Source organism: Salvia hispanica, chromosome 5 (assembly GCF_029641045.1).
Source record: "Salvia hispanica isolate PSC_SH4W2 chromosome 5, Shi_PSC_v1, whole genome shotgun sequence".
In the NCBI taxonomy this organism is placed as follows: domain Eukaryota; kingdom Viridiplantae; phylum Streptophyta; class Magnoliopsida; order Lamiales; family Lamiaceae; genus Salvia; species Salvia hispanica.
Window position 1 is genome coordinate 22,231,872 of NC_142696.1, and position 23,571 is coordinate 22,255,442.

General features: G+C 36.7%; 2 protein-coding genes across 3 annotated transcripts; both read left to right on the plus strand.

Annotated features, from left to right (window-relative positions):
- The first annotated feature begins 12,122 nt into the window (after positions 1-12,122).
- On the plus strand, positions 12,123-14,297 carry EXO70H7 (exocyst subunit exo70 family protein H7). The gene has a single exon (XM_048086169.2). It carries the CDS (start codon positions 12,212-12,214, stop codon positions 14,105-14,107), a length of 1,896 nt encoding a protein of 631 aa, XP_047942126.2. The 5' UTR covers positions 12,123-12,211; the 3' UTR covers positions 14,108-14,297.
- A 2,343-nt stretch (positions 14,298-16,640) lies between these two features.
- On the plus strand, positions 16,641-23,545 carry ENOC (cytosolic enolase). 2 transcript variants are annotated; one of them, XM_048087979.2, is made up of 12 exons: positions 16,648-17,189; positions 18,594-18,768; positions 18,980-19,051; positions 19,128-19,244; positions 19,365-19,445; positions 19,958-20,034; positions 20,102-20,205; positions 20,705-20,803; positions 21,273-21,358; positions 21,878-21,964; positions 22,348-22,545; positions 23,014-23,545. In XM_048087979.2, exons 1-12 carry the CDS (start codon positions 16,930-16,932, stop codon positions 23,080-23,082), a joined length of 1,425 nt encoding a protein of 474 aa, XP_047943936.1. In that variant the 5' UTR covers positions 16,648-16,929; the 3' UTR covers positions 23,083-23,545. The 2 variants fall into 2 exon arrangements, with proteins under 2 accessions (XP_047943937.1, XP_047943936.1); XM_048087980.2 differs by lacking the exon at positions 23,014-23,545 and having other exon boundaries at positions 16,641-17,189; positions 22,343-22,383.
- The last annotated feature ends 26 nt before the right edge of the window (positions 23,546-23,571 follow it).

The window sequence follows — 23,571 nt, forward strand, 5'->3', positions numbered from 1 at the left end:
AGCAATGTAAATCCTCAAAATAAGAAAAGTAGTAGTACTAAAATATTCAAGATTCAAAGATTCTTAACTTGTATAGGTGCTCTAACAACATACTACCTTTAATTTATTTCAGTTGGTTAGCATTAGGTCAATTTAAGTTTATGATAGTTTCTGTGCTCCACTTTATTCAATGTTTTTTTCTTCGATTACAGCCCTAGTCGATTTAAATTGTGATTTGTGATTTGTGATTTGTGAAGGCTCTTGGGAATAATTGGAGCTTATGTAGGAGCCTTTAATATCACATACTCTTTAAATTATTATAGCAACATTCAAAATTATAAAATCATTTTAATACTCACACCGTCCCATATAAATAATGACACTTTCTTTTTCCGTCTTATAAAAATAGCTTATATTCATTTATGGAAAGTTCTTTCTAATTTATACTACTAGGTCCCATCATTAAACACTAATAATACCCACTTATATTATTTTAACTTTCATTCTCATCCTTTCTCTTATTTTACCATTTTCATGTCGTTTCAAATGTCTTTATTTTTTGGGACGGTGGAGTAATAATGAGCATCTTTCAAGAACTTGCATTGGGCCCGAATAATTTTGTCCAGTCCGTATATTTGTTTGTTATCAAACTAAAGTTTCATAAAATATATGTAAAGAAACACAATATTATTGCCTTCTTCTACTAAAATAAAATATATCTAACCAAACATATCGAACTTCATCTGATATAACTATTAATTAACCAATCTTATCATATAAATATAGTGTGAGGTTCTTCTTTTGGGATTGATGTGCCGTTCGGTCCCAACTATTCGAATAAACAAAAGATTAGGCAACACATTCAATCGAGTACCGAATCCACTCAATAAACTATAATTGCGTCCGCTTCCATTTTCTCTCTTGACTTGATCAGCAAATTATTAAGAAATCAATACAATTATTTTCCTGGGTATTTCAAAAGTGTGATGTTAGTAATAATTATTGTTTGTTAAACAAAATGGATTTAGTTTTAAAGTCGTAGTCAAGAGATTCCCTAGATTTTATTATATAGTTATATTGTTTTAAATATTTGGATTGGATGACTTCACGTGGGAGAGATAATAAATAGTCAGTACTGGAGTACATAATTAAACATAAAACATGGCACGATTTTCATATTCGGTGGACTTAAACTAATGTTCTTTAGCATCCAAACCTTTATTGTGAAGGAATAAATTATGGATATTCTGATTAATATATATAGCTCTAATACATTGTTTAATCTATAAAGGCGATTTCTTTTAATCTATTCAGAATTCCCCTTGTCTTGGGATGATCCCAATATCTGTTACTAAACAAAAGTAATGATTTTCAATAGTTCGTGAAGTACTATACAAGTTGTAATTAAGAAGCTTCACATACTTCATGTGCAGCGTATTCATCTAAATTTGCAAGTAGGGAATTAAGTTTCTAAGAGCATCTTAACGCAGGAGGGCCGGGCCGCAACTCGCGAGTCCCGGTCCGATTTTAGGGTTGGGGGGGAGATGCGTCACGGCTCGGGACGGTCCCGAGGACGCAGTTGCGTCCCTGGGCCTCTCCCGAGTCCCGTCCCGGCCCGACCCGGTGTTATACGTGCCCGTGCCGCACCCCCTGCGTCCCGTCCCGGCGTTAATTGCGTTCGGGCCGGGCCGCAAGTCCCCACGAATTTTCTTTTTTTTTTTTTCTTTTTGTTTTTCTATTTATACACTAGATTTGCTCCATTGTAATACTCTTCCACACAAACTCTTACTCTCAATCCTCTAGCATTTCAACACTTTTTGAGTTATATGGATTGGTTTAACAGCGACCAACGCCAGATGGACGATTTCGTCAACTCCCAGAACTGGCAATTGCCGCCGACACCCCATCCAAATGCAACGCCTAGTCCCGGGTTGCCTACCAATATGGACATGGAATCGCCAGTTAGCACTGATGATTACGAGATCAGCGATATGGAGCCCGCTCAAGGGAAGGGGCAAGAGCAAGGGCAAGGTTGCCGATGAGGATGGGCCGAAGAAGTATAGTCCGCAGGAGACAATGTGGCTGGCCAAGAACTTTGTCGACGTCTCCGAGGACGCTGTGGTCGGCAACCAGCAAATCGACAAAGCGTTCTGGCAGCGGATTGCAGAGAAGTACAACGCTGGTCGACCTGTAGGCTCGTTCGAGCGTACCTACGTGAAGCTACGCAAGCATTGGGGTCGGGTCCAGGCGGAGATGAACAAGTGGAATGGCAAGTGAACTAACGTAGTCCGGATGTTGCGAGCGGGCACAACGAGATGGACCTTGTGGACAAGGCCAAGGCAGATTACTTCGCTGACGGGAAGAAGCACTTCAAGTACTTCGACGTTTGGAAGCTTGTCGAGAAGAGCCCGAAGTACACCGGTGGGGCTGAAGCGGCGGCGAAGAGAACCAAAGTCGTCGCCAGACACTACACTTCGAGCGAAGGAGGTCAGCCAATCGACCTCAACGTGACAGGCGAGGACTTCTTCCTCTCATCTCCTGGTACTCAAAGCCGTCCGATGGGCACAAAGGCGGCAAAGAGGAAAGCAAAGGGGAAGGCAACTGCGAGCTACTCCGCTATGCCGCTGCCGCCGCCCAATCCTTCCCTGGACAAGATATCGGACTCTATGTCGGATATGAGTATTACGTTGCGGATGGGCTAGCTGACGGAGTTGACATCGAGGGATACCTCGAAAATGTCGGAGTACGAGCTCGAATTGCATCGTGAGATGATCGAATACCTTCGCGCACAAATGAAGAAAAAGTAGTTCTTTTTTCTAGGATTTGTAATTTTCTTTTTCTAGGATTTGTAATTTTCTTTTTCTCTTTTCTGATTGAACAATGAATTTTCCCGGTTTTAATTGTTGATTAAAATATGTTGTAGTTGTGAATAGTGCAAATGAATAGTTGTGGCCTAAGTTGTGGCCCGAGTTGTGGCCTGCGGGGTTAATGGAGTTGTGGCCAGGGTTCCCAAATTTAGGGGAATGATGACGTGGAGGGGACTTGCGGCCCAAATCCGGGATGGGGTTCCTAAGAGCATCGATAACGCGTAAATCGCGAGTCCCGGCCCGAGAACAGCGTTGGAGGGGAGAGCGGCACGGCTCGGGACGGTCCCGAGGACGCAGTTGCGTCCCTGGGCCGCTCCCGGGGTCCGGCCCGGCTCGGCGTTACACGGCGTGGGACGTGCCGCAATACGGCCCGGCCGGCGTTGGAGGTGAGCTATTTCCGTCCCGGGCCCCAATTTCAGGAGGAAGAAGAGGGAGGGGGGAGAGGAAGAAGAGGGAGGAAGAGGGCAATGGAGCCTCTCAATTTCTGATTTTTTTTGCATTTGGAATAGAAAGAAGAGGGATGGGGAGAGGAAGAAGAAGGGGGCGACGAGCCTCAATTTTTTATTTTCTTTGCATTTTTTTTTTTTTTTGCATTTTGAAGAAGAAGAGGGGCTAGAGGAAGATGACTAATAGTAAAAAAATTTGCATTTTTTTTGTTGTTCTACTTTTAAATTTTTTTTGTTTATAATTAATTAATTTTGAATTAAAAATGATTTTTTCGGTTTTAATTGTTCAACGTATTCTATTTTACGATTAAAATATATTGTGAAATGAATAGTTATGGCCTGAGTTGTGGCCCGAGTTGTGGCCTGCGGTGTTAATGGAATTGTGACTTGAAACCCTTAATTTGAGGGAATGATGACGTGGAAAGAACTTGTCGTCCAAATCCGGGCCAGGGTTATTCATGCTCTAAAGATACGTTTTGTACCCTTACTTCCTTCAATATAGATACGCCATCGTGGTGTAATTAGATATCTTTTTTATTGTTGAAATTGTTACAATATTCTAGATTGCAGCCTAGCTTTAATTTAAATATTCATTATCAAAAGACCGACCAATAGCTCTCTGTCGAACTCACAATTTGTCGCACTCCATATTATTCTAGAACTTACTTGCATCATAGGAGTACTAGTATATATTGATCGTGTTGTAATTTAAAGTATTCATTTTATAAACTGTACAATATACCTAAATTATTATCATAAGAAAAAAATCCCAAATCCCAAAAGAACAACCAACCATTGTTGAGCGACTCTAGACCCAACCCGACGTCGTCTCCTCCTTTGCCAACTCGGTCACCTCTCGCCACCGCCTCCCCCCAAGAAGCAACCATCGCATGCAACTACAACCTCCATTCAAGTACGACGTCACTCTAATAAATTGGTTGAATCCTATTCACGTTTAAATTTCCTAAAAGGTCATTCGGTACAACATAGGGCGCATTTACACTCTTGAACACTATCGACTAGCTTGATTACTTAAGTGGATTTTCTATTTGTTGTTATTTTTGAATATCCGATCTTTTGTGCATATGTTATTCGATTCTTCATGTACTTATGTTGTGTACTTTTTGTGCATGGTGAGGGGGCGCATCCCAGAGTGCTCCCCTACACATTAATTAATTTTATTAATCTAATTAATTACTACAACCAATTATAATTATCTCTTATTCGGTGGAGCGTTTGGTTTGCGCGGTGCATACCTAATGTTTTTTTCTTCATAAGAGGTGGTCTCCTCCCCATTGAGAAACACTCAAAACAGCATTGATTAAATTTATTAAATTTTACTCCCTCCGTCCACGATTAAAAGTCTTATTTTTAAATGGCGCAGGTTTTAAGAAATGTTAAGAAAAGTGGGTAGAAAAAAGTTAATGAAATAGGAGTCTCACTTGTATATATTAGTTTTAAATTATATGCAAGTGGAATGAGTTAGTGGAATGTGGGGTCTCTTTACCATTTATGGTAATTATGAACTGAGACTCTTATTCGTGGACGGACAAAAATGAAAAAACGGGACTCTTTTTCGTGGACGGAGGGAGTAATTAATTATCCGAAAATTCCCAAGTGTAGTAGTATTGCCTAAGTATGCACCACGTCATGGTCGATTATAATTTATAAAACTTGAATGAAATTATATAAACAATAAAAGTTTGATCATATATACGTAAAAGTAATATATTATAGTGGTGTTCGGTTTTCAAGATAAAATAATATCAAGATACAATCTAAGATTGAGTTGTGAGATTATTTTAGACATAGGAGGTTAGCTATGACCAATTATCCCATGATTATCCATCTAGGATTGTGTTGTATGGTTAAATCTCATAAACTAAACACACTATAAATTTAATTCTGAATAAAATCTTACAAACCGACCCCCCTTACATGTCTATATCTCTATCCGAGTCACATAGAAACTTCACCAGGACGGCAGGAATCGGACTATTTACAATTCTCAATGATTAAGCAACGTAGATTAACCTCCACCAAATAGCAATTGCTTTGATAAAGTCTAAAGTTGTTACTACAACATTTATTATACTTTAATACACAGTAGAAAGCGTCATAGATAATTACTCGTATCACTTGTTGACCCACAATTTGAATTGAATGAGTCTCAATCAATTATGCAATTCGTATAAACTTGCATGTAACAGAAACTTGGCACGCAATGAATGCGTGGGTGGGCGGAATGTTAGTATTTCGTATTTTCAAATTACAAGAATATTAGTATTAAAAATAAATTTCGCATTTTTTTATATAAAAATCAATTTCGTAATTAATAGAGTCGAGATGTAATTTTATTTAATGAGACTAAAGAAAATGTCAATATTTGCCTATATTACTTTATTGTTATCAGTATTAATTTGCAACCACAACGCGCAACCTTTAGAATCTTATTATGATTACAATTTACAACATAGTCTTGGTATTAATTATAGATTTAATAGCCCAAAATTTCAGCAATACAATGTCGTTTTAGAAAAATACTTGTTCGTCGACGAATTTTGCTAAAACACTTTCACGTAGCAAATAAAAAATGAAAACACTGAAAAGGGAATAAGAGGTTGGTCTTGATCAATAATGATATGTATCAAGTTTGCTTTTGATCTAAAAAGTTAAACGATCTTGTCTTTATAATAATGATACTGTATCAATTGAAATTGTTATTGAGTTTTGATTTTAATCTTTCAGAGGAATAATTTTTTATATTAAATTAAAAACGATGTTGGTCTTTTATAGCAATATTAATCATTCTAGTAAATATATATCACCAATACTAATTATAAATTCGAATCATTCAATAATATGGATTGACATAATCTGGATGCTCGATTTACAAACTAACGATTGCGCTACTAAAATCATCATTGACTAAGACCAAAATCATTTTCCCCCTTTTAGAGTATCAAATTACTTTGTCAACTATACTGCCCTTCAAGATCATTGCAATAATTACAGGCTAATTGCAATAAGATCTGCTCCTCCTTTATTGCCAACTGTGGTTCAAAGCTTCAAATTACTTTGTTATCATTGTAAAAGGACTTATCAACGATAGTGTTGCACTTATCTATATATTATAGTGTAATACAACTAAATTTCTATACGGTATGAAAAATATATATTTTTGAATGCAAAAATATTGTATATTTTTAACTAATACTATATTGTAAGAATATGTTTATGTTAAAAGAACAACACCTCTTAAAGTGATACCATGACATCACATTTCCAACAATATTATAAACACTATACAACAATATATAGATTGATGTATAGCGTGTTGAATATTGTTGGCCGAGAAAAAATTGTTGTATACAGTATTATATATTGCTGGCCGAGATTTTTACACCTGAGCATATATTTTTTTTATTGCCACATGACAGCTTATTATCCGTCCACGTGTACAAATGATTGACTAGGAATAGTGCTATGGTGTTATTTTAAGAGGTGTTGTCATTTTAACGCACCCCTATAAGAATATCAACTATATATAATCACATATACTAAAATTTAGTGTTTAAATATAATTAAATATGAATAAATGTAGATAAAATATATGAATTAATTCAAATTTAATGAATAATAAATACAATTTAGTTAATTATAGATAAATTATTAAATTTAATTAATTAAATATAGAAGATACAAATAAACACGAATTATTAATTAGTGTAGAATTATTTTTCTGATAAATTATAATTAATTCAAATTTAATGAATAATAAATATAAATTAATGAATTATAATTAAAATATTAAGATTATTGTTTATTTATAAGAATATATAATTAAATATAAATTATTATCTAGTGTAGAAGAAAAAAAGAATTAAAAATATAAACATAGTTAAAGATTATAGTAGTATTATTTACAAAAGAATTTGGGATAAAGTGTCCTTATTATATAACCTAAGGTCTACGATTAAGAGCATCCGCAATGCTGTCCTTCCCGTTGGAAGTCGGAGAGGCTTCGGGGAAGGGCGTGCGGGACGTCCAGCATTGGGGCGGCGAGGGGCAGACGCGGACGTCCCTTGCAGACACGGGAGGGGCGCGATCGTCGAGGGAAGGGCGTGCGGACGTCTGCCATTGCGGCGACTCGCGGACGTCTGGCGCGGACTTCCCAATTTTTTCATTTTTTTTTAAATTCTATATATACGGCTCGTTGAACTTGATTTCATTTGCATCACTTTAAATAATTCCATAATGTAAATGCATATTTGTGAATTTGTGAATTTTTTTTGTATTGCGGGAAGTCCTTGAGGATGTCCGTCATTGTGCAGTGGGAAGCCCTTATGACGTGGTAGGAGTTATGACGTGGTAGGAGGGTGGAATGGCGGATCTAGGGGGGGGGGGGAGGGGGCAGTCGCCCCCTCCGTGTGACTAATTTTCTCTTATCCGGACGTAAAATTACCATGTCCGCCCCCTCCGTTTGTCCTGACATCGCCTGAAAATCGAAAAAAATTGTCATTTTTGCCCTAAACCAACCTACTAATGTATATTTCGCCCCCTCCGTTTATGAATCTTGGATCCGCGACTGGGTGGGAAGTCCTTATGACGTGACAAGAAGTGTTTTTGGGAAGTCCTTCGAAAAGAGCGATGGAAAGTCTGCAGCATTGCGGATGCTCTAAATCCCACCAAATATAAATTTCATGCATTTCTTTTGAAAAGTAATATAGAGACACAAATCGGAGAAGGCTTTGGTTCATAGACGAACCAGACAACCAGTTCGCTTTAAACATTGTGTTAAATCATAGTCAACGAAGTACTAACATATGAATAAATTCAGAGTATTATTATTAATGGAAACGTGGGGAAAAAGAATTAAGAAGAATTTTCTCTCTATAAGACATAAGATTGTCTTTTCTCATTAATTTATTCAGGCTAAATAATTGTAGAACCTTTTTCAAAATATTGATGCGGTCACAAATCACGAGGGGATTCGAAAATACAACTATAGTATAACACTCTAATTTGACTAATGTGTTAAGCTAAAATTTAAATAAATGTGTAATGCAAACATCATGAATTTAATCAATTTATAACAAATATTTAATGCGAAATAAAGATAAATAATATGTAAATCTTAATTTTATAAAAATGCTGTAAATTAAATAAATTCTGAAACAAAAGATGATGTAAAAAATATTAGTAATAAATTTCAATTACTAGATTCCACAAAAATTAGAAACGTTATTAATTTGAAAGTTTAAGTTGAGTTAAACATTAAATAGGTGCCGCACTTACTTTGTTATTAATTCGATGTGCCAATAAATCTCCATGTGGGTCATTCTACCTATAAGAATATGTAAAAAAATTAATGTTTAATCCATATTTCAAAGTCAATCTAAGGGCGTGATTAGACTATTATAAGTTTGAAAATTACTTTAAAACATTCATTCTAAAAACTCTATAGATTGAATATTTTTTAATTTCCTATAAATATTTTTAAATAAAATAAATAGTTTTGGCATGTGACATATGTATTATATTTATACCGAACATTAGAACAATATATAGGGTAGGTAATGAAAGGAACACTATTATTGAGCGAAATTCGAATTTGAATTCCGTATTTTGTCTACTATACTCGACCAAAAATATACTAACGGGCAAACATTAGAAGACAATGGACTTTTTCGTGATAGACATATTAAAAAAGTCGTAAGTCATAAACAATATTAGTACTACTACTCAACAATGGTTGACCGGTCCTACCTATGTAAGCACCTCATCAGGGTCAGAGCAATAGGCTGACTAATCTAGATTTTTCCTTTTTTAGAATAAAATGGTAAACTCTTCTTTGATCGCTTCACCAGCCAATTACTTGTAAGAAATAGTAGTACTCTAATTAAACACTTCAATACTCATACTACCATTTAATAATTAATAGGTTTAATTATTAATCAAATTATCGTATCGTAAAATAACTATTTCGTGTCTAGTGTTCAAGAAGCGAGCGCATGATTTTGGATTAATATTGAGTAGCTAGACTATTTTTACAAATTCATTCTCTTAGAATCAACCGAGATATTATGGATGGATCAGAATTAATTTAATAATAGCATTCTTCATTAGCAACTAAGCATCATAATTACCAAATAATTATAGCATGATATATTTTTTGGTAATAAAATATGTACATAAATTCTACATGATTGAACTTTTTGATATTTTACATCAAACATCGATTTTTAAGTATCAATTAATTTCATATAAAATTGCAATAATTTTGTAACAATCTAGGAAAATGTTAAAAATTTTAAATTAAAGATTTACATACTTAAGAAAAAATTAGTTTTTTTTATTGAGTATTGTATAATACTATAATTATTTCTAATCAAGCTCGAAATCATGTGAAAATTTGTGTTAAATTTTCCATATCATTTTTTTTATTATTGTAGAATAATTAAATAACAACACTAATTCATAACTAATTTATACTACTAGTTTATAGTTTGATATAATATATCAAACTTAAAATAGACAGAGTTTTGAAAAATATAGAATTGTAGTAAAAGAAAAAGTCTTGGACTATTATGGACACAATAATACAAACTGTCTATTATGGACAATAAATACGAAATGTCAGACCTTACAAAAAATGAGACTTGAGGGCCTAAATTTCGCTTCACCTTCATCCATAATAATTTCAAATATGAATATATGATATCTAAATAATTTAAATTGGTGGATGCTATAAAGTATAAACCAAGGCTCCATGGTGAAGTTGATGTGGTAGAATAGCAACTACGACGCTCGGAAAATGAGAGCACGAATGATGGCTGTTGAAGGCTTGAAGCCACGCTGTCGAGATCTATCCAACAATGATGTATGTGTACCAAGAGTATGGAATTGTTGTCAACCGATTTGTCATGGATTATTGTAAATTACGGAGTATTACAATTTTTTTGTATTTATTTATTGTAATTTTGAATTTTAATATTGGTTTTTAGTCTTTTATATCGATTTCATATATACACATATGTAAATTAATACTAAAATTACTAAATATAATTGATAAGTTGAGAAGCGGCTGAAGTTGTATTGGATGACATTGCCGCTAAATATAGAGTAGTTGTTGAATGAGGCTAGTTTAGGTTAATAGCGTGGCTATGCCGACAAAATATGTACTCACTCTGTCCCAAGGAAGTTTATTCATTCCTTTGACAGCACAAGATTTTATGCAATTTTATTTTGTATGTTAGATGAAGACACTAAAGTAAGAGAGAGAATAAAGTAAAGATAAAGAGATATTTATTTTTAGTAATAAGTCATCTCAGTGATAAAAAGAAAACTGAGTAATCTTTAGTGCGACGGAGGAATACAATTTTGTATGAGATAATATTTATAGCCTGCACATTGCAAGGCTAAAAATAGTAACTTGACTTGGAATAAATTGAGTTATTTTTGCTTACATGGGATTTATTAGATTTGGGGGTCAATGGTAAATCGATAACCATTGCTGGCCTAAGAGGGCTGGAAAAACACATTAACTTAGGCTTTAGGAGCTCTATTGATCTTGCGGTGCGTGCGTGATTCTGTCCCAACTTTCTAATCCTTTAAGGGTGGGATTTACTTCCATTTTTCGTTCGCCTTCTATTATTAGTGATAGTTATTGCGGACCATTGACTTTCCCCTCTCTTACTTTATTATCTCTTTATTTAATACTTTATAGTACATCATTTTTTTAATCTTCGTGCTAGAAAGAAATGTCTTCACTACTATGGAACTGAGAGAGTACTACTAATACGTGTCTATGTTGATTGTTGGATGCAACGGTTTGCTGGATTTAGCATTCCTCAACCACATAAACATGCTGATATTGACACCTTGATACGTTAATTAGGAATATTTGGTTTGGGAAATGCTACACGAGTGGTTTTCTAGTCTTCAGCTATAGGAAACTTCAGCAACTCTGATTAAGATACTCTAATTCTGCGATCCAGATTTCCTGGCTAATGCCTACTTACACTTCTATTTTCAAACCTTTGAGTTTACGTAGATAGTCATAGATATTTGAACTCGCTTTGGTTTTTAGTTTATTTCAACTTGGGCACATGAGTTTGTCCACATCAACACTAAAACTACCAATATTTTTCATTTTATTATTTAGTACTCCTATAATCTAATTCGAGTTATAGATAATACAGTATAATTCTAAAACAATCCAAGTATTCTGCGAGTAGGAGTATCTTGTTACTCGAGCTTTGGGATCTACTAACTCAACTGAATCTATATTTCTATCAAGCAAATTAGGCAATCATGTTCAAGTTGTTAATTTCACGCATTCATAAAATATTCCATTTAATAAAAGTTGGAAATTGTAAGTGAGTTTTTCCCTTATTCAATGTCAAAATGTCATGTATATACATTTTTATTTTCCAGTTTAGACATGGAATTTTCCTAGAAGATATATAGAGCCGTTGTAAATTTAACATCTTTATAAAGCATAAAGCAAATCACAATACATGAATCTTGAAACGAGTCAACGCGGATTGCATTTACAAATCCTAGCTTTTAGATGTTTCACCTCGGTTTTAATGTACAAACTGCACACATATGTATCAAATTTTACATGAGAGACGACCTGGTAACATCGTCCAAATGTATTCCCATGGTAATTAACGACGTTGACAACAACACGCCCACCAATCCCCTGCCCCCAAATTATTACTACCACTAGTATTGTTTTCAACGTTCAAACCATTAACACCCACACCGCGTAATCCTTTTCATCCCCTCTCTCTATATATACCCGCCCTTCCCCCTTTTGTAAACCAAATATTCTCTCTCGTCCAACAACAAAACATCACCAAAGCCTCTCAATTATTAAATATCTCTCTCACTATCAATCAAATTTTAAAAATGAAGGCTTCGATTTTTTCCAAGAGAGTTTCTTCTCCGTCGCGGCATTCTGGCTCTCCGTCCTCCACGCCGTCACGCTCCAGCCACCAGTCCTTCTCCGAGACGATGATGGAGGAGAATCTCGACCTCGCTGAGGTCATAATCACGGCGTCGGCCATCGATGCCCACAGACACCAGGAATTCTCATCGCTCTTCGTCGAGGACAGAAGAGAAGCCAGGAAATTCCTCGATGCGGTGAGCAGCCTGCAGCACGCGATGCACTACTACGTCAAGCTCAGCTCCGCCTCCGATAGACTCGTCCGAGCTCAGAACTTGATGCAGATTGCCATCAAGAGATTGGAGAAGGAGTTCCACCTAATTTTATCTTCAAATAGAAAAAATCTCGACTCCGAATCGGTTTCCTGCCGCTCGTCCAGGGCTTCCGCCCGATCCAGCGTCTCCGACTACTACTACTACGAAGATGAAATTTCCGATGAAGGAGAGGAGAGCACTAGCACAACGCCGCCTCGAACTCCACCTCGCGGAGAGAACGCGGAGGCGGATCTCGCGATGGCGGATTTGAGGAATATCGCTGACTGTATGATTGCGTCTGGCTATGGCAGAGAATGCGTCAATATTTACAAACTCGTCAGGAAATCGATAATTGATGAGACTTTGTATTATCTCGGAGTTGAGAAATTGAGCCAACACCAGATGCAGAAAATGGAATGGAGTGCTCTGGAGCAGAAAATTAAGACCTGGCTGCACGCTGTGAAAATTGCCGTGAAAACCTTATTTTGCGGCGAGAGGATTCTCTGCGACATAGTCTTCTCCTCCTCGGAGAAGATCGCCGAATCGTGCTTTACCGAGATCTCGAAGGATGCGGCGGTGAGGCTCTTCAGTTTCCCGGAGGTCTTCGGGAGATGCAAGAAGATCCTTTCGCCGGAGAAGATGTTCCGCACCCTAGATCTATTCGAGGCGATTTCCGATCTGTGGCCAGATATTGAATCGATCTTCTCTCACGAATCGGCGGCGGCGGTGAGGATCGAGGCGGAGGCGGCGCTGGTAAAGCTCGGCGAATCGGTGAGGATTATACTGACGCAATTCGAGGCGGCGATTCAGAAGGACTCGTCGAAGACACCGGCCGGCGGCGGCGTCCACCCGCTCACGCGCTACGTAATGAACTACCTCGTCTTCCTGGCGGACTACAGCGGCGCGGTCTCCGTCATCATAGCCGACTGGTCAGTGGCGGCTGAGACGCCTCTGCCGCAGGCGTACTTCTCGAGCCCCACCTCCGCCTTGGCAGACGACCCCTGCGTGGCGGCGATCACCACCAGGCTAGCGTGGCTGATTCTGGTCCTCCTCTGCAAGCTCGACGGCAAGGCGGTGAAGTACAACGACGTCGCATTGTCCTACTTGTTCCTAGCCAACAACCTAAACTACGTGGTTTCGAAGGTCCGGAACTCCAAACTGGGGCTCCTGATGGGACCCGAATGGATATCCGAAAACAGAGCGAAAGTGAGCAAGTATCTCTCAAATTACCAGCGGATGGGATGGAGCAAAGTGATGGGTGCACTGCCTGAGGATCCGACGGCGGAGATTTCTCCCGAGCAAGTGACGGATTGTTTCCAACAGTTCAATGCTGCTTTCGAGGAGGCGTACAAGAAGCAGGCTTCGTGGCTCATACCCGACCCGAAACTGCGCGATGACATGAAGATATCCCTAGCGAAAAGGATCGTGCCGAGTTACCGGATGTTTTACAACAAGCACAGAGACGACTACGCGAGGAGATTCAGATTCGGAACGGACTCAATTGTGAGATATGTCCCTGAGGATTTGAGCAATTACTTGTCGGACTTGTTTTTTGCTGCGTCGTCTGATAACGACACATCAGTTACCTCATCGCGCGGCCGTTGATAACAATATTCAACGGACGGCTGCCGCCTCTACATGTACAGTTTGATAGCTCAATACTATTGTTTATCTTGTATTTTTGTGGATGAGAAACCAACGACAATTGTAATTTCTAGAAGGTGATAAATGATGAACTGACTCCTTGAGAAGGACTTATGTATATTACGAAGATACACGCTACTTTATTTGATAATTTTGCATTTGTATTATGCACATCGATGTTACACGAAATAACGACAAATAAAGGAAAAAATGTACATGTTGCCACAAAGATAATTAGATAATGAAACATGTTGTATTCTTGTTGTGATTGAAAAGTTTTCAAACTAATGGGTGAAATTCTTGAGAAAGACATACTCCTGCATGTGAAGACAAGTAATACTAGTTTTAAAACATCAATCAGGAAACACTATTACGCTCAACTGCTGGACCTTAAAAATCTACTGAATTGCTTAGTTTAATCATAACCACATCAGTCCAGTTAATCATCGTACTCCGCCAACTCCAAGACAATTGATTCAGCAAGCTGAACTCTAGCCTCATTCTTTTGAACTTTTGGTTCATCACCATTCTCTACCTCTGTTAAACATGTGATTGAACACTCAAGATAAAGCGATTCTTTTATTAAAATTCAACAAAAATTATATTTAAAATAAGAATAATAAGTTCATCCTAATATAAAGTGAATTCATTTACTAATTACTATGACCATAAACACTATGCAAAGTTATTTCCATCGAAACTAGCTAGATGTATGTATCATTCTTTATTGATAGGGTGTAATTTCCTAATCTTTCTTTGCAAGGATGCTTGTAACTGCAGACGTTTATGATGTGGTAGTACCTTGAAACGCCAACACAATGTTCAACCCATGAAGCTAGTAACATAATGATCGATAAAAGATTCATGAGACGATGATGGAATCAATATTTAAATTATGTAGGGCAAGATAAAATTTGTAATGATACTAGTAGAGCTAATACAACAAGGTAAGATCAACATATCTCATCTACCACATGAGAAAGCTTGTGAATCTTTAGACCATTCTTGGTTTGGTATGATGGAATGTTATGTGATTCCTTTGGTAAGATGGCATGTTATGTGATACCTGGTTCCATATTCATTTACTTGGTAAGATGAATTGAAGGAGAGAATTGGATGGAAATGCAATTAAATTCATTTCTATATTCATTTCATTTCCAATCTCATTCCATTTCACCCTTATTCCACTCCATTATACCAAGAATGGCCTAGAGATTTGTAAAAATATCAGTTGACATAATAGAGGTTATTTGTCGAAAAGGGAGACAATGCATTCAGACACACTAAACTGAATATAGTTGTTAATAAAAAAAATATAACTTGTATGAAAAAATACCTCATACACCAAGTAATCCAATAGAAGAACTACATAAAAAATTAAGATGTTTGCACAATTGCACTTAAGGCTGCAAAAATAGGTACATGCAGGTACCCGAAACCGAAAAACTCTAAACTATAACTCATGTGATTTCGGGACCCTAAAACCCAATGTAGGTACATGAAAATCCAAATTAGTTTTTTTTTTTTTTTTTCATTTTCTTCTATTTATATAGTAGTAGATTATACTGTGATGAGTATAAAAGTTATGAAAACTAACAAAATACTTATGGTTCAAACTTCAACTTTAGTGTTTTAATTTTCTCAAATGTATGTTACTCCTCCATCGTAAATAAATATTACTAACAAGCACTACGTAATTTACAATTTAGAGCATTTGTTATGATTATGTACCGATTAATTAGACTTGGACATGAAAAAAATACAAGCTTCCACCATTATCGGAAAAAACTGAACGAAACAATCATTCGTCCCAAAACAATAAACAAGAAAATATCCACTGCAATGCACGTGTAAAAATCGGCCATCAATCTATCTAACATAGCAGGAAACACGAGAAAGAGTTAAGAGAGTGTAGGTGGTGGTGAATAGGGATAGTTGTGAAGAAAACTTCAGTTGAAGAGTTATAGACATTACTCTATTAAAATTAAGAGAGATTATATAAAATATCTACCCTATATTAAAAAACACAATCCCATAATCGGATAGTACTACTCGGATACCTGAAAATCTTCAAATTACGAGTATTGTGCAGCCCTATTTGCAATCTTAAGTTGACTTCATTTATAATAGCCTTTCTTCCACTTCTTTGAAACTCTTGGGCTTCAATCTGAAGATTTAACTCTTTTGGGCCTTATTGGGTATACCAAAAGTTTTAATCACACTTATCTATTAGTATCATCATATGCTGACTCAAAGCATAATGTGGATTTGGATGGATTTATTTTGGGGAGGTAAATACATAGTAAAAGCAAAATACGTAATCAAATACAAATTCTAAATATCGTATAAACTTCAATAAAAGTAACCAAAAATGTCAATACACTATTAACGATTGATGTTATGTTAATATTGTATTGACATCTTTTATTGCTATGATTTTGTATCTGTTGATTTTTTTAATAATCCATATTCTAATTTGAAGTTTGCAGAAGATGAATTTGCATTTGATCAGTGCATATAAAATAAAAATAAGGATATTAATCCTAAAAAAATATTGAATCACCGCAAATTACTGTGAGTTTGGAAGCAGGAACAGTTTTCTTGCTTAAAACCCCATTTCTGATTTCTTCCTCGATCAATTTCCGATCAATTATAATTTGTTCCCCCTTCCAATTCATATTCATATTCATATTCATATTCCAATCGCCGATCTTGAGCTGGCAGTAGCTGCAGCAGAAGCGGGAGAGGAAGAAATTTGAAAGCTGAAACCAATTCAGAGGATAATGTCGGTGCAGGAGTATCTGGACAAGCATACGCTCTCCCGGAAGATTGAGGACGCCGTCAATGCCGCAGTTAGGGCAAAGACGCCGGATCCCGTGCTCTTCATCTCCAATCACTTGAAGAAATCCGTCCCCTCCGTCATCACCAACCTTAAAGCCAGGCAAATCCTCGATAGCAGAGGGATTCCCACTGTCGAAGTCGATTTGCACACCAATAAAGGCGTCTTTCGCGCTTCCGCCCCCAGCGGCTCCACCTCTGGAATGTAAGCGCTGCTTTCTCTCTCTATTCTCCATCTCAATGCCCTGTTGTGCCTTAGTTTTTGTTAAGATGGGGATGCCATTGCCACGAATTCACGCTAGTTGCGTTAAGTTAAGGTCCTTACATGATTTCTATGGGCTTGGTTTACTGTGTTATGCGCTGACCTTTGATAGCTTGTGTTCAGTGATTGTGAAACAATGTGGAGTGTGTAGCTAGTCAAGGTCAACATGTTTCAAACACTATTTTTGTAGTTTGAAAATACATGTTGAGCTTGATAAATGGAGTATTTGCAATATGTTTTTGCATTTTCCGCACTTACTTTGAAATCTTTCAGTTTTAGGATAGAAATAGTTGTGCCTTGCTGGAGTGACTTATCTTCTTGGGCTTCCACAAACTTTGAGTTATCTCCGTCGCTCCAATTAGTCAACTCTTTAGCCCATATTTACCATAGTTATAGGAAGGATTCATCAACCTAAATATATTAAAACAAAACCATCCAGCATAATAGTATAATATTCCAAATTGTAGGGAAGGTGATTAATAAATATGGCCAGTGCTGGAGTTGGAACGTTTAGTGTTCTGCAAATTGTAGGGCCTGTCCAGGTATTTTGGTGTTTGGCGACTGATTCGAAAGGGCAAGAATGAGAGAAAATAACTTTCTGAATAACAAGGTTCAGTACACAACTCGAACTAGCATTCAGTTATATTGCGTCCATTTATTTTCAGTATTGAGAATTTAGGAGAATTACTGTCGTTTATTTATGTGGTCTAGCCATTTACAAATAGAGAAGCTGAAGCAGCATATTAATATTCAAGGTAGGTAATCAGATGACTTCTCCTTTCTTGATAACTGACCGAGTTTCAGTTCTCATCCCTCTTTGTGGAAGGTAGCCATCTAGTGAGTTATCCAGGGGTTTTGAGGTATAAAATATTTCTGTTAGGATGCTCCATTCCTATATTTACTCATTCTAAAGGATCTTCCACCAGCATCTGCTTTTGAAGCTTGTCATTTAGCAGAGATTTGGATGTTGCAAGGAAGTGTCAGAAGAATATAATAGCCTGTTTTGTTACCTTTTGTGGCTCTACCAATTCCTCTGATCAACTTTATTAGACTTTGGATGATTTGATGCTTGTATTGACTTGAATCTAGTTTACCATTTATATTTGCACTAATTCTTTATAGAAATGTCTGGAATGAGATTTGGGACCTTCTTATATGCATTGTTCATCTGAATTATTTATTATTTCCAGTATAAGGTATACCACACTGGGTTGCATCTATCCATGTACGTTTTATCTGTGCTCATCATTTACCATCTTCTTTACATGGGTAAAGATGCAGCGTCTTATGAGTTACCCCATTCAGAAATTAGGCTCTTGTGAATTTATTATTTCCTTTTATATGCAGGTATGAAGCTGTTGAGTTGCGAGATGGAGACAAGGGAATGTATCTTGGTAATGGTGTAAGTAGAGCTGTCAAGAATGTTAATGAGAAAATATCTGAAGCTTTAATTGGTATGGATCCAACTCTCCAAGCCCAAATTGATCAAGCCATGATAGACTTGGACAAAACAGATAAAAAGGTAGCTTCATTTCAATTTTCAGTTATCTAGTTTGTCTAATATTCTTATTTGTTTTTTCTTGGAGAGGCTCAGAATCATGTGATGTCTGCTTTACACATTCTCACTTTTTATTGCATTCTCCTGCCATTTTTTTGAAGTAGTCTCCAGCCATTTCTAAGACATGCTAATTTGTTTATATGCTAAATGGAGCTCATTGTATTCTATTTGATAGGGTGAACTTGGGGCGAATGCTATTCTAGCAGTCTCGATGGCTGCTTGCAGAGCAGGGGCAGCTGAAAAAGAGGCATAATTCTTGACTCATGTAGCAGCTCAATCTTACAAAACAAAGATCTCATTTTGATTCAAAAATTTCTGTGCAGGTCCCATTATACAAGCATATTGCTGATCTAGCTGGCAAAACAAGTTATCACCTTCCTGTCCCAGCTTTCACCCTCATAGGTGGCGGAAACCATGCTGGGAACAATCTTGCCATTCAGGTAATATAATCTTTCATTTAGTTAATGCACGTCATGGATGCTTACATACTTATTTGAACTAATCTTTATCAAAACTCCCACCTTATTAAGAGCATTAACCCCTTTTGTAATTGTGATCAGGAAATCATGATCCTTCCTGTAGGGGCAAAAAAATTTGAGGAGGCTCTGCAGATGGGAGCTGAGACTTATCATCATCTAAAGGTTAATCCTCCCAGAAACAAAGATGTCTTCACAACTTTGTATTATATCTGGTGAATTCTATGTTCTACAAAAATGCACATTTATATGATGAAATCCTTATTGTTCTCTGTTTTTCCATTCATACTCTACAGTTTAAGCTGTATGCCTATCTGTTTCCATTTCACAAACTTAAAATGAATTTCAAAAGGACTCCCATTTGTGGTTAATTTGAATGTTGAAATGTCACGGATGGAGTTCCTTTACTACACTAGTCGGATGCAAGTAGATTTTATATTCCGGTATACTTGATGTTGTATATGTGTGTATACCTCAAGGATATAGTTTCTGGTGTGTGTACAATTGATGTAACCTTTCACTATGTGGATCATCCAGAATAGTGGAAATTTTCAAGAAACTCTTGTCTATGTTTATGTTTCACAAAATATGCATTTACCTTGTTCGATTATTTTGTTACTGATTTCCTCGTAGTTGTTTCCATTATATATATACAACTTCTCCTCCTGCTTGTTCAGGCTGTGATCACAGAAAAATATGGTTCACACGGATGTAACGTTGGAGAAGATGGTGGTTTTGCTCCCGATATATCCAGGCAAGTTTCCCCATTTGGTATCATCTGCAGATCTGAATCTAGGTATCTTATGTTTTTGTGCCTGCAGCTTGAAAGAAGGCTTGGATTTTGTAAAGGAAGCCATTGGAAGAACGGGATACAACGAGAAAATAAAGATAGCAATTGGTGTTGGGGCTACTGAATTTTGCATAGGTGATATTCTTCTTTCCATAAAGTGACATCTTGACTTTAATAGGAAAATGTATTCTTGCTGTACTAAACTACTAATGGAGGAATAAAAATCCCATACGTAGGAATTCCCTTACCAGATTATCTGAGGAGTTTTGGTGTCATATGATCCACCTATTCTTTCACCAGCACAATCAAAATCTTGCTCGTGAAACTAACTTGGAGCGAATGGGCTTATGATGTCAGTGGCAGTATCCAAGATTTGCAATATAGAGATAAATTACTCTTTGCTCTAGTTTAGCTTGTTTAATTTGAAAAAGAATGTAAAAAATTGTCTAAACACTGTAGAAAACCCTGAAAATATGTGCATGAGACCATATGGTACAATGGTGCCTTGAAATTTGTTAGTAGTCTTGTGATGATTAAAACTGAAACCTGTCCTGCATCATCTAAGCATTGTATCTTTGGTTGATCTGCTTATATAGGTAATGACATGATTTATTTTCTCTGGTTTCTTATTTAGGTACCAAGTATGATTTGGATTACAAAACACCAAATAGATCTGGTCAAAACTTTAAATCTGGGGAGGACATGATCGATATGTATAAAGAACTTTGTGCAGGTATCTTCATCTCAAGTCCCAACATTGATTTCTGTTTGAGTATTTTTATTACTGTTTGTGTTCTTTTATTTGCTACCCCTTCCGTCCCCCAATAATTGTCCACTTTGTTTCCGGCACGGTTTTAACAAATGTAAAGGAAATTGAATTAAAAAAGTTAGTGAAATATGAGTCCCACTTTTATATATTAGTTTTATTACAAAATGTGAGTGGAATGTGGGGCCTATTTACCGTTTATTTATGGTCAAAAATGAAAGTGGACAATTAATATGGACGGACGAAAATGGCAAAAGTGGACAAATAATTGGGGACGGAGCCACGTAGGGAGTATTTATATAGAACTTTCTAAAGATCTTTTAATTGCAGTTTATGTTTCTATTCTAAAACTTTTGACTGTAGCTGTTTAGCAGTCTAAGTAGGCTTCTATCATGTCGTCACTCTTCCTCTAAAACATATAATGGTTCTCTCTCAGCCTACCCTATTGTATCAATTGAAGATCCATTTGATAAGGAAGACTGGGAGCACTCGAAATATTTCTCTAGTCTTGGGATTTGCCAGGTTTGTTTCTCATATTTACTGAACTTGGTTTAATATTTATCCTTCTGAAGTTGTTCGAATAGACAGCATACAAACATAGCCTGAATTCTATGAAATTAGAGCTTCAGCTGTTAGTACTTCTGTTTCGTTATCTACATCTTCTTGTTCTTAATATCCACATAATTCACTTCATTGACCCACCAGCACAAAGAAACCACTTTGCTGAACACTTGTCATCTAGTACTTGAGGCAATTCTGCAATTCTACTTCGAATTACTGTGAAAAAGATTGTGTTTCACTTGGGCAGTAGATTTAGCTGTCTACAATGTTCAGTCAATCTTGAGAAAAACTGAATTGAGTCCCTCCAATTTAAATATTGTTGTTCAAGTAACCATATCCTTCTGGATGATTTTGTTAAAAATTGAAGTTGTGTCTATAAGGTTGGTTATTGCAGGGTGTGATCGCAATTTATAAAGTATATATCCATGCTTGTTAATGTGCATGGTATCCTCTCAGATCTGGAGTGGCTTTCCATTTCAGGTTGTAGGTGATGACTTGTTGATGTCAAATCCAAAACGAATTGAGAGGGCTGTACAGGAGACAGCTTGCAACGCTCTTCTCCTTAAGGTAACTTCTAATAAATAATTAAAGGCTCACAATATACGAAAATTGTTGTTATTCAACCTTCAAATTTAAATTCTCGTCTGCATTTTCACTTTGCACTATAAGCAAAAGATCAACATAGGAAGCATTTAGACCATGAAGTGGAATGTTATGCCTTTACTTGAGATTTTCTTTTCGAAAGGAAGTTATAGCACAGTTGAATATAAGCTTGTCCAGTCTGATGATGCAGATGGAGATTTTTATTTAGGTTGTCAAGGGCTGTCAATGATGTTGATTTCATGGTTTCCAGTTGTCATTTTTAATTGATCACTACTTAATTATTACACATTTATATTCTATGACAATGTGTTCCTCACTGCTCTTTTCTGCTCTCACTTCAAGTTCAGGTCAACCAGGTGGGAACTGTAACTGAGGCCATTGAAGCAGTCAAGTTAGCTAAGGATGCCAATTGGGGAGTGGTGATTTCTCAGAGGAGTGGGGAAAGTGAAGATTCTTTCTTAGCTGATATAGCTGTTGGTCTTGCTACTGGCCAAATTAAGGCAGGAGCGCCTTGCCGTGGGGAAAGACTAGCGAAGTATAATCAGGTTAAGATCTACTCCCTCCGTCTCCCAATAAGTGTCCACTTTTGCCATTTCCGTCCATCCCCATTAAGTGTCCACTCTCACTTTTACTATAAATGGTAAGTAGGTCCCACATTCTACTAACTCATTTCAGTGACCTCTCATTATAAAACAAATATATAAAGGTGAGACCCATATTCCACTAATGTTTTCAACCCACTTTCTTTTACATTTCTTAAAACCCGAACCGAGTAAAAAGTGGAACACTTAATGTGAGACAGAGGGAGTAGTGTTTTATCCTTTGTTTGTTTGCCCTTCCCTCATCTAAGATCGAAGGGTGGACACCGACTTACTCCAATAATGTTGCTTAGTTCACATCCAAGAGTCTGATACCTTCTCAGTTTCTTATGAATAAGCTGCTTAGTTGAAGTTTCTTATGGATGCATGTTTAGGTTATACTAATATAACTAAATTGTTCATCTGTATCTGCAGCTGGTCAGAATTGAGGAAGAGTTAGGTGATCAAGCAATATATGCTGGTGATGACTGGAAGCATTTTTAACAATATCCGCAGTTTCTTTATTCACCAAGATATTCCTTGAGCTAATGCAAGCTCCTCTTAGTCCCTCCTGTTGCTCAACACATGAGGTAGGGGAATAGCTCGGATATAAGAAAAGCTCCAGCCACCTTCCTGTGATGGAGGTCTGTGATTGTTGTTTTTGTGATATTTGAACAGTTTCACCTGAGCACTATTTCATGAAATCCAAGTGCCTCAGACAACGCTTTCGAGTTGTATTGTTTCTCATGCAGTGGCTGCTTAAGATTTGGAGACAAACACGAATCACACCCGATGAAGATTTCAGGATTTGCATCTCTCATATGTGGTTAAGTTTAACTGGTTTAGAATGTGAGTGAAGTAGTAGCAACATATTGTTATGGTTTATGAAACTCCAAGATCATTTTACTTTGCTTCCAAATTAAATCCTTTTTCTTCATCGGTGACATAATTTAAACCATTTTTTGGATGACCAATTGTGACTATAATGATTGC

What these genes read in the sequence shown, in the direction of transcription:
- ENOC (XM_048087979.2), top strand. Translation starts at nt 16,930, where the DNA reads ATGTCGGTGCAGGAGTATCTGGACAAGCATACGCTCTCCCGGAAGATT. An exon ending in GGCTACTGAATTTTGCATAG is followed by an intron (nt 20,206 to 20,704) that starts GTGATATTCTTC and finishes TTTCTTATTTAG; the next exon opens with GTACCAAGTATGATTTGGAT. An exon ending in GCAACGCTCTTCTCCTTAAG is followed by an intron (nt 21,965 to 22,347) that starts GTAACTTCTAAT and finishes CTTCAAGTTCAG; the next exon opens with GTCAACCAGGTGGGAACTGT.
- EXO70H7 (XM_048086169.2), top strand. Translation starts at nt 12,212, where the DNA reads ATGAAGGCTTCGATTTTTTCCAAGAGAGTTTCTTCTCCGTCGCGGCAT.